At 44.9% G+C, this 14,674-nt stretch overlaps 1 protein-coding gene across 2 annotated transcripts in view; it reads right to left on the bottom strand.

The window, feature by feature from the left end:
* Positions 1–3,790: 3,790 nt before the first annotated feature.
* KLHL6 (kelch like family member 6) overlaps positions 3,791–14,674 on the bottom strand; it is a 41,748-nt gene continuing 30,864 nt past the window's right edge. For both annotated transcript variants that reach the window (XM_084801637.1, XM_084801636.1), the window contains exons 4-7: positions 12,863–13,100; positions 8,059–8,261; positions 6,722–6,935; positions 3,791–5,224 (exon numbers count right to left, since the gene is read on the bottom strand). In XM_084801637.1, coding sequence (XP_084657763.1) covers positions 4,923–5,224; positions 6,722–6,935; positions 8,059–8,261; positions 12,863–13,100 — 957 coding nt within the window. In that variant the 3' untranslated portion in view covers positions 3,791–4,922. The remainder of the gene's footprint in view (positions 5,225–6,721; positions 6,936–8,058; positions 8,262–12,862; positions 13,101–14,674) is intronic.

Genomic DNA, 14,674 nt, shown 5'->3' with positions numbered 1-14,674 from the left:
TGTGTATGTATATGGAACTACTCCAGATAGACTTTTTTGTGTGCATGTGAAGGAGAGAAACCTGTTCTTTAGGATCTCAAGTGTGGGATCAAATGGTCTAGTAAGAGAACAGGTGATATTAATTCACTAGAAGGGCAACCACCTCATGCAGGAGCTTAATTGCTACCAGATGAAAAAGATCCTGTGAACAGACTCTGGGAGGAGCTATATAAATGAGCCCAGAACTGGCAGCGGTGGGGATTGGAAACTTGGGATAGATTTGGCTGTTCATCGCTGCCCTTCAAGACACTCCTAGAAAAAACTGCTTGAGGGAAGGCTTCAGAGCTCCGGCTCTTGCTGAGACTCTGAGGTCTTGTTACTCCCTGTTCCAGTAGAAGAAATCCTGTGGCTCCTGATCAGAGAATCGTTCCTCAGGACTGATATCCTTAAGGTTTTGTTGTTGTGTCAATTAATCTTCATTTCCTACTGTTTTGGTTAATCAGGTTATAATTGACGTAGACTCGGTCAATAAGTTGTTAATAAAATATTTTGGTTAAGAAAATTGAGTCCTGTATTGTCCTTGGCTGGTGCCATAGTTTAAGCGGGACCACTGGGCCCAAATCTGCCTATCATAATGTTCTTCTTATAGGTTTCTAGGATCCTCTGGGTCCTTCAACTTCACCATTCTCCCATGCTTCTCTCATCTAGAGTCCCAGTAGGATGTCCTTCCCTCTGTTCCAGTTTCCTGGTTAGTGAAGACTTTCATGGGATATGCCCCTTGCGCTAGTATGCAATATAAAAACTTCAAACCCCTACCCAGATCTAACCAATGGACAGGACATTCTCCACAGTTGAGTGGAGAGTGGGGTCTGACTTTCACACGTACTCTGGTGCCTCATATTTGACCACGTCCCCTGGATGGGGAGACCTGGTGGCCCTCAGAGGAAGGATAGCAGGTTACCAAGAAAAGACTTGATACCCTATGAGCATATACAGGGGGAGGAAGTCTTCCTCAGTCACAGTCATAGGGGAGGGGAGTAAGGAGAAAATGGGAGGGAGGAAGGAATGGGAGGATACAAGGGAGGGGATAACCATTGAGATGTAATATAAATAAATTAATAAAATAGAATAAAGAAAATTGAGTCAGCATGCATGCTTGTTTCCCAAGCCACTGAGCTTCGAAGCTCCTTATTCCTTAGTCCCTTTTCCTCGTGCAAGCACACTCACAACCCCAAAACCCTTGCATTTTCCATAACCTCATCCTCAGCAGCTGACCTCCCCCTCCTGGCTGCCAAGGATGCTTTGCCACTCGGGATCTTCCTCAACAGGTAGCCAGCTATAGTTGAATGTCCTGCGGCAGTGTACCTGAGTCCTGGGATGCCCTGGCTCCGACTTAGTCCCAACTCTCCCCATAGTGGTAATAGTTAATAGAACAGTTAATTTGATGTTGGTTTTGGTAGAGTTTGGTCGAGTGGTCTTCTTTGTATCTCTCCTTAATAAAGCACCTCATTTCCGTCCACCATCCATGCATTTCAGTACCGTTCACTGTAAAGAGACACAAGAACCTGGAAACCTCAGTATCTGCCCTCGAGGCCCACGTCCACACCTCTGACATCTGGAAGCCCAAAGCCTGATTACTCTTCTACAAATTGTACAAAAATAGCAAACTAGGTTTTTTTGGGTTTTTGGGTTTTTTTTTTCCTCTAAGTGCTACAGATGGGCAGCTTCAAAGGTAGAATGTTAAATCTTTTTCAAAGGACATCTGTCCCCACTCCCCTGCATTCCTGAGGACCCCTGTTTTTTGAGTACAAGTACTTATGACTTTGCTACAATTCACATGCTCGTCCGGTGTTATAAAAACCAGACACCTTCCTTGTGTGTTCCTATAAATTCTGAACTAGTCTTGAAAGTCAAGACGTGCATTTTGAGTCAGGTCTGTAAGTTAGATTCAAAGTCCTTACTGCATTCTCAACAAGTCACACACTGAGAGATAGTTATTGATTAAGCTCATCAAAAGGCAGCCACAGCACTGAGCAGGGCAAACTCTCTGTATATGCAAATGATGTTGTCATGGCATTTGCTCTTAAGCAGCCTTTAGACTAGTCTGACTTTCCAGTGCTCACAGATGGATTCTACCCACAAGCTCAGAGAGAATCACATAAGCGATTCCGCTAGGGACTCTGTGGAAGGCAGGCAAAATGTGGATACAGCCGCATGAGTTCACGTGCCTCTCACTTTGAACTAACTTGAAAAGTTGAACTAGAGTATTGTCTTCTAACCTGTTTATTTCTTGAGTGTCTTTAGGATAGGGATCTGTCAATCACTAGCCACACCCGAGTCTCAACAGCACAGAGGACTCCACGAAGAGTTGATGAGTTGAACTAGAGAGAACTTTTTCAGTTGAGAGTGTTGTGAATGGGGCTAGTGTTCATTGGTGACAGAGTGTTCTAAATGTATGGAAGTCGAGAAAGAATGTACAAATGTGTTGTCTGAAATCACATCCCATAACAGGAACAGAACTGTCCTGGTACCTGATAATAGCTCTCACCAAGGTGCATTTCTATTTATCCTTTATAAAATCTAGATAGGCCAGGCATGGTGGTGCATGCTTGTAATCCCAGCACTCGGAGGCATGAGGTCCAGGACAGCTAGGGCTGTTACACAGAGAAACCTTGTCTCAAAAACAAAAACAAAAACAAAAACTAGGTAGAAGTAGAAATATCTGAAATTTCCAAAGTTTTAAAATCTAGTTTGACCAGTAATTTTCCTCCAGACATAACTTTTTTACTAAACATTAAATTCATCATCAACTCGAATTCCTCTAACTTCTCAAACTCCTGAGATACTTAAGCACAGTATGACATGAAGTGCAACTCTACAAAGAGAGCTGGGAAATTATACAATAAGAATAAAGCATCTCGGACGACGCAGTCACTACATCCTTTACCGCAGCATAGGAAACAAGAGCTCGCGGCCTGTCTCTCCATCTCAGGAACGAAAACGCATTTCCACTGAGGTCATTTGAAATAGCTTTACTTTCAGTGAAGGACTGACTCTTGGTTTTTTGAGTCAAAAAGTGGGCCAAGCCAGTATACCTCGAACCCCTACCCAGACTAGCCTATGGACAGGACATTCTCCACAGTTGAGTGGAGAAGGAGATCTGACTTTCACACAAACTCTGGTGCCCCATATTTGACCATGTCCCTTGGATGGAGACGCCTGGTGGCACTCAGAGGAATGATAATAGGTCACCAAGGAGAGACTTTTGATACCCTATGAGCATATGCAGGGGGAGGAGGTCCCCCTCAGTCACAGTCATAGGGGAGGGGAGTAGGGGGGAAGTGGGAGGAAGGGAGGAATGGGAGGATACAAGGGATGGGCTAACAATTGAGATGTAATATGAATAAATTAATAAAAAAAAAGAACTTGACTCCAAAACACATGTGAGGGCCAGTGGGATAAAATAAAATAAAATAAAATAAACTTGCTGAGTGCAAGTTCAAAAAAAAAAAAAAAGTGGGCCAAGCTGATCTGAAACTCACATAAAGGCTTTCCAAGGAGCCTGAAAAACTAAGGTCTGTAAAAGTCGAGTCCCGGGAATATAGATTCAAATTCCTGAATGCCACCCAGAGGAACCTATTCTAGAAGAACACTCCTAGAAGGGATGGCAAGTAGTATAAAGGTGTTCAAGAGAGCAGGGGGAGGGGGGAGGAAGGAGAGGAGGAGGACGAGGAGGAGAGAGGAAGGAGAACACAAAAACAAAGCAACAATTGCACACTGAGAGGCCAGGACACCAAAAGTAATACTTTGAAAACTTTTTTTAATTTTTTTTTAGTTTTAACTCAATTTTATTGTTGTTTTTTAATGTGTATGCAGCATGGGTACATGTACATGTTCACAGGTGCGAAGGCCCAAAGTCGATGCCAAAGGGCTTCCTCAGTCATCATCCACTTTTAACTGCTGAGCCCTCACTCTCCCAGCGATTGCCCTCCATTTTCATTTACTGAGGCAGGGTCTCCCGAGGAACCGTAGTCACCAACTCTGACTAACTGTCCCGGGTGTCCTGTGGAAGCCCTGCGTCTGCTTCTCACGCACTGGGATTGCAGGCAGCTACCATGTTTGCTCAGCTTTCCTGTGGACTCCAGGGCTCCTGACACTGGTCATCAGGTTTGGACACGTGCTTTATCCAATGAGCCACCCCCAGCCACTAACTGGCAGTGAGAATTCTAGTCCAAAATGACATATCCTATAATCAAAATCGACAGTTACAAATGTGGGGGTGAAACAAGACACATCGGTACCTTTTTCAAAACAAATGGGCCTGCCCAGACTAGTCCCTACAGACTTGTCCAGTGGCGGGTCAAACAAGATGCTCTTGACACAAGTGGCCTGAAAGGCTCCAAGACCAGAACGCCTTGTGGTCTATATACAAGAAATAAAAGGAAAACTGCTCAGACAAATGCCTTTATTCCCTTGTCTTTAGCAAACTTGCCAGAAAGAGATACAAACCCAAGGTTGGGGTATGCTTTCTGCTTTCTGATCTGAGTTAAAGAGTGTAGTGGGAGAGACACTGACATGGAAAGATCTGAGTTTTTCCTGGATTAGCTACTTGCTCCCTGAGTGACCCACGAATGTTGCCCTGTCAGAAATCCCTTCTCCCTGCCTCTAAGACTGGCGGGACACTATCCGGAAGCAGGCCATTGCCATAGTTAAGTGAATTACCATGGATAAGTGCCTGCACAGGCATGCATGGAATCTGAAACATTACCCTTCAACCCGGGGTAGGTCGCACAAGCATTCCTGTCTGCTTTCATACACCCCACAGCTTCCTAGATACCCTATAATGAGCCTTTAACCCAAGCCAAGCCTAAGGCTCACAAGGAACCTCAGCAAGTTGGGGTTCAGAATCAGTGCCCAAAGACTCTTGACCCCGCCCTTTGCAGTCACACAGACACCGCTCCAGGCACAACCCTCCGGATGTGAGTATATGACTTCCTGATGGTGACACTGCCATGGTGGGACACTCCTCGGGGCAGGACGCACTCCTCTGTCAGCTTCTGAGCCTCAGGGTCCCAGCAGAGCACAGTGGCAATGACCTCATTCTTCTCGTCCCTCCCGCCAGTGATATAGAGCCTGTTGTTGCAGGGTGCAATGCCACAGCTGGCTCGCTCGTGACTGAGCTGTGTCACCAGACACCAGCTGTCTTCCAGAGGACTGTAGGCATAGAGCGCTCTCATGGCACCACCTGCAAAGAAAGAACATGCATGCAGGGCATCTTTCTGGGTCTTTTCTCATTGATCACGAGAGTGCTACTTCTGATTAGGCCAAGTCTGCCATCTTACCAGACAAACAGTAGACTGGTGGCTTTCTTTTAAGAGAGCCAGAGTGGGACTGGAGAGATGGCTCAGCGCTTAAGAGCACTGGCAGTTCTTCCAGAGGTCATGAGTTCAATTCCCAGCAACCACGTGGTGGCTCACAACCATCTATGATGTGATATGATGCCCTCTTCTGGCATGCAGGTGTACATGCAGGCAGAGCACTGTATACATAATAATAAATAAATAAATAAATCTTGAAAGAAAGAAAGAAAGAAAGAAAGAAAGAAAGAAAGAAAGAAAGAAAGCCAGAGTGAACCTGCAGGCTAATAACATGGAGAAACTTCACCTCCTTTAAATTCTGACCAGGTAGGAATCTGGTCCTAAAAGACACCTGACTTAGCACAGCTACAAAAACGTACCCTAAGACTGGCTTCCAGGTAGAGCCCCAACTGATGCTTTAGGTACCCCAGCCCGGCTACATTCTGATCTATGGCCCTAAGCACTAAAAGCCCAGTGGTTGTAATGTACCAAAAGGGCCTCGCACAGAAGCAGTTCATAAAAATCATCAACCCGGCAGTAGCTAGAAATAAGCATCTCTTTACAAATTATGTCTTTTCTAAGACACCAGCCTGAGTTGCTCATCTTGATACTGGACCTTTGAAACCTCCAGGAGCCTGACCACAAGCAAAACCCCAAGAGACCTGAAGCAAGGGTGAGCTGTGGTTTCCTTAATGTATTCCAGTGTTTTACCTCCCAGTGCCTTCTCTGACTAGCCCTGATAAACCGCTGAAGCTATTTATTCTGGCACTTGTTTAATCAGTAGTTCTCTGCTGTAGCTCCACATTAAAATCAACTGAAATTTTAAAAAAAAATTACAGTTGTACTATTCCAAAGCACTCTCTTCCCTTCTTGTTTCCCATGTCTGACGTACAGCATGCAAAAAGGCTCCCTAGTAACCCTAAGGAATGGTCAGGACTAAGAATTAACATTTTTAACAATTAGATGGCTGGCTGGCCAGGCTTCCTCTCTGCTAAGTATATTTTTTCAGGTCCCTAAAAATCAAGCAGGAGAGGAATATTCCCATATCGCAGACTAAAACATATAAATGTTTCCTGTTTCTTGAGTACTCGCTACACTGCCTGTTTCGATTTCTGTATATTTGCTGTGTTCACAATACAACTTTACTCCTGCAGTGACCTCTGACTTCCTCCACTGGGCTACGGTGTCATCCACGCTTTGTGTGACTATTACCACCTCCAGGACTTTAAGGGAAATTCCACTAAGGCCTAGGCCAAAAAGCATCTTCTCTTCCTTTTCAGCCCCATCCACATCATCCAGGCCTTCTCAAGAGGGTAATATCTAATCTCCCAGCTGGACATATGGGTAAGGAGCTACAGATAAGTAAGAAGCCATCACTGACTCACCAACAACATAGATGTGATCCTGGAAACTGACTGCATTGATGCATTTAGCCTCTACTGGCATGGCCGACTTCAAAACCCACTTATTGGTTGAAGGATCATAACACTGAGTCTTGTCCGTGGCCAGCTTCCCATTGGGTCCTCCTCCGATAACATAGAGCTTCTTCTTGTGGCTGGTGGCTGCAAAGGAGCTGACATGGACAAGGAGGGGCGCTGCCTGCAGAGACAGAGGCACGGGAGGCAGTGTGAGCTGGCAGCTCAGATTGCTGGAGAAAGTCACAAGACACATGCTCTGACTGAACTGCCAAAGCGCCTGGCTCCCAGTCACATGCAGAGAGATGCAAAGCCCATCGTCTCTAGAGTCTCTAGGCAGCCTAGAACAAGTTGTGTTTTGGCTGGTTCCTGCTTGTTTATCCCAGAGCCCAGCTCTTAGGGAAGGACTGATGCAGGCAAGACTAAATGTCTATATACAGGAAGCCAGCATATCCACATTCATGCAGATTTGGGGATTAGGCCAGATTTGTGTTTGTGCAACTTGTAAACCCTGGGACATGAAAAGAGACTACTTCCAAGATCCTCTTGTCGATTTGCATTAGGGGCTGAGTGATGGGACTTTTGATGGGTAGAGAAGATCTTAGGCCAATGCCCAGCAGGTTCTCCAGCCTTAGCTGGATGCCATGGCGACATGATAATAACCTTTCCTTGTGCCTACAGTGAGCATGTTTTAAACTTTCTGAAGCTGGAACATGCTCTGATAATAAGAAAGAAAACCTGCACCTGAGAATAATGTGGAAACACTGCAGATGAGGTTGTTTTTCTTGCCCTGGGGCAGTTTTAACCAGAGATGGCTTTGCCGACACTTTATACAAAGGCCTGTGAGTGGTTCATCATTAATGAGGAAACAAATATGGCTGACTTCTGGCCATATCCAAACAACCCTATGTGCACGAGTGCTGTAATAAATGGACCCTGGGGTCTCTGGGATGAAGAAGAACAGGACAGAAGGTATCTGAGGAGACAGACTCTGGGCCAGGTAGTGTCACCAACAGAGCTGAGCATCTTGGAGATAGGCTCTGCCTTCCCTCTATAGCTGTGGCTCTGGCTGGCACAGGACAAGCACAGGACAACTCCCATCCAGAGCCCTGCCACCTGGAAGGATGTTATCACTAAGACTGGGTCAGCTATGTTGATGCCATGACCCCTAGGAGGAGAGAAGTCCGGAGCCAAGGTGCTGTCTATGGGAGCAAAGGGGCCAAAGAGTCAGCCTCCAGCACAGGCAGTATTTTTGTTGATGTTGCTGCTGTTGTTTTGAAATTACTCGCAGAGACAATCCCCCATACCTCTGACCAGCAGTTGTGGAAGGGGTCATATGTCTCCACATTGTTGATCCTTTGTAAGCCATCAAAACCCCCAATTACATAGACTTTGCCACCCAGTACGACCATCTTATGCCTCCAGCGGCCTATGTTTAAGTATTCAATCTGAATCCACTTGTTGATTGAAGAATTATATTTCCACACATCATGCTGTGTTTCTTTGCCACCTACGAGAGATACAAAGCATTTAAAAACACCAACCAGATGTCTCAAAATACAGCTTCCCCCAGCATTCCCCAAACCCTAAAAGTGCTGAGTCTTCAGCTGCGTCCCAGCTAGGGAAGATGAGAGAGATAATGACAGCCTATTGACGGTCTGATAGGAAAGACAAACTCAAAAGAATAAGAAGCCACAAAGCCTAGGGGTGGTGAGCTGTGCCTCAGAGGCTGGGGTGGTGGGCAGTACCCCTACAGCTCAGGGAGGGGAACTGAGAGGATCCAGGGGAGGCTTCGGTGAGGTCAGTCTTTCGGTAGATAGGTCCCCGCTCATCCAGTGTTTGTGGCCCCAAGAAGCGGGGAACAAGGTTGGGCAGGGGTGGTAGGACCTTGACAGCCAGAAAGTTGGAAGGTAGCTTTTGTTCTAAGTGTACTTATTTATTTAAAAAAAGAAAGAAAGAAAGAAGAAAGAAAGAAAGAAAGAAAGAAAGAAAGAAAGAAAGAAAGAAAAGGAAAAGGAAGAAAAAACAGGAATTATCAAGAGATTTTACAAAATTATTTGACCTTTCGTCTTCCATCTATATAAAAGAATAAGTAGTACAAAGAATGGAACGCAGCTCCAGGAGGAGACAAGCCTGTGCCTCCTCACAAGGGTTAATCCAGCGGGGCTGGTCAGGAATCTGGCCAGGGGAGACTCACAGGAAGGCAGGTCCACCTCAAGACAATGTGCTTTTTCCTTTCCAGAATTTCCCACCCTAGTGCCCTCCCTGAGTCAGGCAGCATCTGAGCCACCATTAGATGGGGCTGCATCTGCCTTTCTTTCTGAGGCCTGACGAGTTCTAGCTCTTCTCTTCTGCCCTGTTCTTTCAGATGCTGGCCAAGGATTTAAAATCCCTAAGCAATGCCTAGGGGCTCTGTGCTCTTTTTAAAGCTCCCTTACCCGCCTGGGAGCTGCCTGGGCCTTGCTGGCCGATCTCCAGACTGCCTTCCGTAAAGCAGCGTGGCTTTTGTTTCTCTCCTCCCTTCCAGGCAGCTGTGAGAGCTGTAGCTTCCCTCTCGTGGGGCTTTTCTTTTAAACCCCAATAAATTGTCCTTAGCATCCATGTGAGTCTATTCTTAAAATTGTTTATTCATAAGACCAAGAACCCCAAAGAGAGACTACTGGCTTCCTTGGTGCCATCTGGTGGCTCTTCTGGGCTCCCTAAGATTTCCAGCAGCACTCCTTTCCCATCTTTAATCCTTTAGCTGGCAGAGCAAAGGAGGCCATTCCTGTACCGCTGGACAGCAGTGGAACTTATCCTATTTTTAAAGTAATTTTTATTATGAAAACATGAAACCCTTACAATTGATCATTTGAGAGCAAAATGGCCAATATTCTCTCTCTCTCTCTCTCTCTCTCTCTCTCTCTCTCTCTCTCTCTCTCTCTCTTCATTTTGTTTTGTTTTTATTTTGTCTTTTTTTCTTTTTTGAAACAGGGTGTCTCTGTGTAGCCTTGCCTGCCCTGGACTCACTTTGTAGACCAGGCTGGCCTCAAACTCACAGCGATCCACCTGCCTCTGCCTCCCGAGTGCTGGGAGTAAAGGCGTGAGCCACCACGCCCAGCCCCCAGTATTTTCTTTACAACTGTCTTAGAACACAAATTTGTGATATCTAGGTCAAAGACACGTGCTTCTGAATTTTTATAAGTGCTTCCAACAGTCCTCCAAGACTGCACCCACAATGCCTGCTCCCCCACCACCACCTGCCCACCCCTTGTTACAGTGCTGTAACCTGCGTGGCAGGAAGGAAGACAGGCTGAAGAGATGCTTGTGTCCCTCAGTCAGGCTTACTACTAAATGAGACCGTGGACCCCAAGAAATGAGAATCTCTCCAGGAGCCTCGCATTGTGAGAAGAAAGACGCTGAGAGTCTAGCACCAGCCATGGGGAGAGCTTGTCTGCCAGAAAGAGATTTCACAGAATTCTAAAAACTTGTCAGACCTTCTGGTCACATAAGACAGGAACCCAGCCGAGAATGGGCTAGTGATGCACAGGACCACATCTTGACCAGGCCTGCTTGGTCCTTGACCTTCACGTACTAATCTCAACAGGGGCAGGTGCCATGTCTTTAATCCTAGCACTCTGGAGGCAGGTGTGAAGTCACTATGAACTGAAGGTCCACCTAGTCTACATGGAGAGTTTTGAGGAGCCAAGGATACATAGTGATACGCTGTCTCAACAAAATAAAAACAAATCAAAAACTTGTAATTTCATTTTACAGCCCCAAAGATGAACTTGAACAAGGTCACAGGATCAGATCCCTTCGTTCCTCTTTGCAATGTGGCCACATTGAATAAATCTCTTCTTTCTGCTTTTTGTTACTAATTTGGCTGTTTTAATTGAGCATAAGTGTGGACAAGCCTGGCTCTCTGGTGTTCAGACTGCGACCCTGAGTTTGGTCCCAAGACTATGAAGGGCTGAGCTTCCTTTTCCTAGTGCTGTCTGTGTTCATGTGTTCTGAGCATTTGTCTTTCTTTTATAACTTTTAGAGGTTTTTATTCAAGACATCGAGCTACTGATCCCATTTCGGGTAGTACTAAAGATGAAACACCACGAAAACTTTCAATGAGATCTTTATTAAAAGAAAACAAATGTTATGTTTTATTTATGTACTTAACACCTAGTTAGCTTGGAAAGCATATTGCAGATGGGAAGACCTGCTAGTGCAGATATCTGACCTCCCTTGGGTGTCTAGGCCCTCAGTTCTTTTAAGGAGTACTTAATGACCCGATAGGATAATCCTAATACTCACTGAGAAAACCTTTCTGTGCTGCTGGTGATGGAGCACACACCAGGCAAGCCTTCTGCTGCCAGAGCACTTTCGGAAAAAGAAGAATAAAGAAAGGCGCTACCTTTACCAAATATGAAAATATTATAGGATAATAAAAAATAGTGTGAAAAAATAGTATGAATATCATTAGATAAGCTAACTGACTAAAAACAAATATCAACAAATATGTAGAAATTATGAAATAAATGTTATTTAGCAATTGTCTATTTGAAGACAAGTTTGATAGCTATTTACCTTACATGTAAAACAACTTCCAAATGTGACTTGGAGAAGTAACTAGAAAATGTAGGATACTAATTCAACGACTTGGAGAATATGACATGAAATTCAGAATCACATAGAAAAAATGGTTGTGTAATTTTAAATCAAAGCCAAAAGACAAGCACAATCTAGGGGGCAAGTATGTATACCACAAAGCAAAGAATATTTAACAAGGGATGCAAAAAAACAAAAGCAAAATAAACACAAAAGAACCAACGGGTGTGAACAGACATATTTTAAAATAAATAAAATTAATTAGCCAATAATTACATAAAATATCCTCAACATCACAAAGGCACAAATCTTAGTCTATTGAGTCAGAAGTGAGTAGTAATAATAATTGTTGGCTAAGAGGTTAAAAGCACTGGTTGCTCTTCCAAAGGTCCTGAGTTCAATTCCCAGCAACCACTTGGTGACTCACAACCATCTATAATGAAATCTGGTGCCCTCTTCTGGCCTGCAGGTGGAACACTGTAAATATAAATAAATTAATAAATCTTAAAAAAAAATAATTGTTAGCAAGGATGTAGAAAGTGGGCACTGGTTAAACTACAAAGTGTATAATCTTTGTAGAGGACAGTTTAGTAATTGACAAACTTTCAATTAACTTATCTTAAGACCACTTCTAAAAGCCTTTCCACAAATTCATAAACTATTGTCTATGCTATTTTTTAAGTAGATTTAAGCATCAAGTACATGTGCAGTATAAGTGGCAAAGACCAGTTCTGATTACCAAACTTGCTCGTCCTTCCTGGACACACAACTAAACGACATGGCCAACCCCACATCTATTCTGGGAAAGAAGGGCACACTGCTGGCTTTTGCCAGTGGACTATCTGTGGCCTTTCCAGGTAAGGCTTTATGGAATGGATGTGTCTTCTCATTCAGGCCGTGTGTGGGAGACAGCAAGACAGAATGGATGTTGACTGGTGGTTACGTGTTGTTAAAAGCAAATTATTTACTATGCAGTAGAGATGGCGGAGAGCCTGTCACTCAAACATATTTGTTGAGTATGTGCGTTGCTACGTGTAAGAGAGACAGTGTTAACTTTCATGGAACTTCAAGTCTAAGGAGAAGGAAAGAACAAATAATCGTTAGTGACCAAGCAACAACTTAGTAATTAAAAAGTACAGTGTTCATCTGTACTTCAGTAGAAGTGTCTCACAGAATATCTGAGGAGTTTGGGAAGGTCAGGTTTGCGGACATTTCACTACTGTGGTCCTAAACCCAGATCAGTGCCCTGTGCCTGGAGCAGACTAAGCAAGCCCAAACATGACTTTCATTTTTGCTCTCATCTGTCCTCATATAGCTTAATACAGTGCTACTCCCGTCCCGGTATTTGTTAAGTGATCATGTTTGCTCCAGAATAAGACCGCCCGAGCTCCTGGGTCCATACCCTCAGCTAGCCAGAGCTGCAGCACTGCGAACTCACAGACGTTCATACAGGTTGCTTGGTTGGTCTTTCACTTAGGAAGGGATGCGACGCTATCGGGGGAACTGCTTGGGCAGCGGCCTCTTGCTTACCAGAGATGTAGACCTCGTTTTTTAGTGTCACACAAGCAAACTCCACCCACTTCTTGTTCTCACTCTCCAGCTCATGTTCTGTCAGTGGGAGCTTGGCCACCTCCAGGCGGCTGCGCCTCAGTGGGTCCAGGCAGGTGACTTCTGCCACAAATCGTTCGTCCTTCGTACAGCCGCCAATGATCATGAACACCTCAGACTGGAACTCATGCATCCTGGGCTTGGTGCGCTCTGAAATAATCTAGAAATCAATGGGGAAATGTGTGTTGTTTTAAAAACATAATCCCAAGCATTTGGTTTTACTAATAAAGACTCTGGAGCCAAATGCTGGGGTGAAAAGCTGCTAGCTGAGGCAGAGAAAGCATCTGGATGACCTTCCTAGTCAGCTTCCTAGTCAGCTGACATCCCAGAAGGAAAAAGCCCCTTCTTCTCCTCACTGTCTTAAAAACTCTTCAAACTGAATGTCCCTCCTTTCTACTTCCTGTGCATCTCTCTATCCATCCTCCAGACTTCCTCTCACTCTCTATGGTTCTTTCCTGTGTGCACTCTCTGTCAACTGGTTGTTTGCTCCATCTCTTGCCCTAGGGTTGACTTTATTTAATCCTGTTTATAGAAAGCTCTTGGATTAAAGGCGTGTGCTAAGGCTGAGCCACACTACAACTAGAAACAGATTTTTCCAGTTGCACAGTGTGATCAAATATCCTGTAACAGATGCAGAGGCAGAGGGAATACAGTATGACAGTGTAGCGCCCAGACTGTGGAACCACAAAAGTCATGTCACAACTTCTTCCTCCACCATTGTCAGCCACGTGGCTTCACCTCCTTGACCATGATTTCATCATGTGTCTAGTGGCTACGTGATCTTAACGATCCAGGAAGTTTGTTGTATTAAATGGCATAATATATGGAATGCCTTGTAATCGGCACTGAATAGATGTTACCTGTCATTTCTGTTGCTCTTTTAAGAGAACAAGAGTGTGTTTACCATCATATGCACTTCCTGTCTTTCCTCTCCTACCTGGTCTGACACCTGAACTCCTGGAATGAAAGTCAAAATTAACATTTATTCAATACCTATTGTCATAATGTAAAAAAATAAAGAAAGAAAGAGCAGGTGGCAGGCTCATGGGAAGGGGCTGACACAACAGCCCTTGAGAGGAGCCTCGTTAGCAGAAGGACCCTGCAGGGCGCCGCAGGCCCGCAGTTCCAAAGAGGAGCTTCCTTAAAAGAAATAAAGCATCCTCACCATAGAGAGCCAAAGTGTGTGTGTGTGTGAGTGTGCACACACGCGCGCGTGTGTGTGTGTGCATTTACACACGTGTATGTGTCTCTGTGTGTACACGTGAGAGAGAAAGAGAGAGACGGAGACACAGAGAGTTGGTTTGCAGGGTGTGTATATTTGCATGCGTGTGTGTTTACATTTGTGTGTATGTGTACACAAGAAAGAGAGACAGACAGAGACACAGACACAGAGAGAGCCTTTGGTGCAAATCCTGAGAGGAAAGGATGTTTCTGACTCATGGTTTGGAGGAGATGGGCAAGCTTCACGCAGGTGCTTCCCTCTGACCTATGCTATCTGCCAAGGAGCACGGAGCAGGGGGTGGGAAGGACCAGAGCTTATCTTTCTGTAGCAAGAGGGAGGGGCCTCAAGGCCATAGCACAGCACGCTTTCTTTTCTTGCCATCTGCTTATCCCAGAGAGAGTATTGTGGGAGTGTTGTGGGTGGGGCTCATTTTGGGTAAAGGCACAGTTAATAGTTATTATTCACTAAGCCCTGGGTCAAGCGCACTGTATAATAATATTGCAGTGATGGGC

The sequence above is a fragment of the Acomys minous genome, assembly GCF_964271855.1.
Source record: "Acomys minous genome assembly, chromosome: 11".
NCBI lineage: Eukaryota > Metazoa > Chordata > Mammalia > Rodentia > Muridae > Acomys > Acomys minous.
The sequence above is the reverse complement of the archived record's forward strand: the minus strand, read 5'-3'. Positions and strand labels throughout refer to the sequence as shown.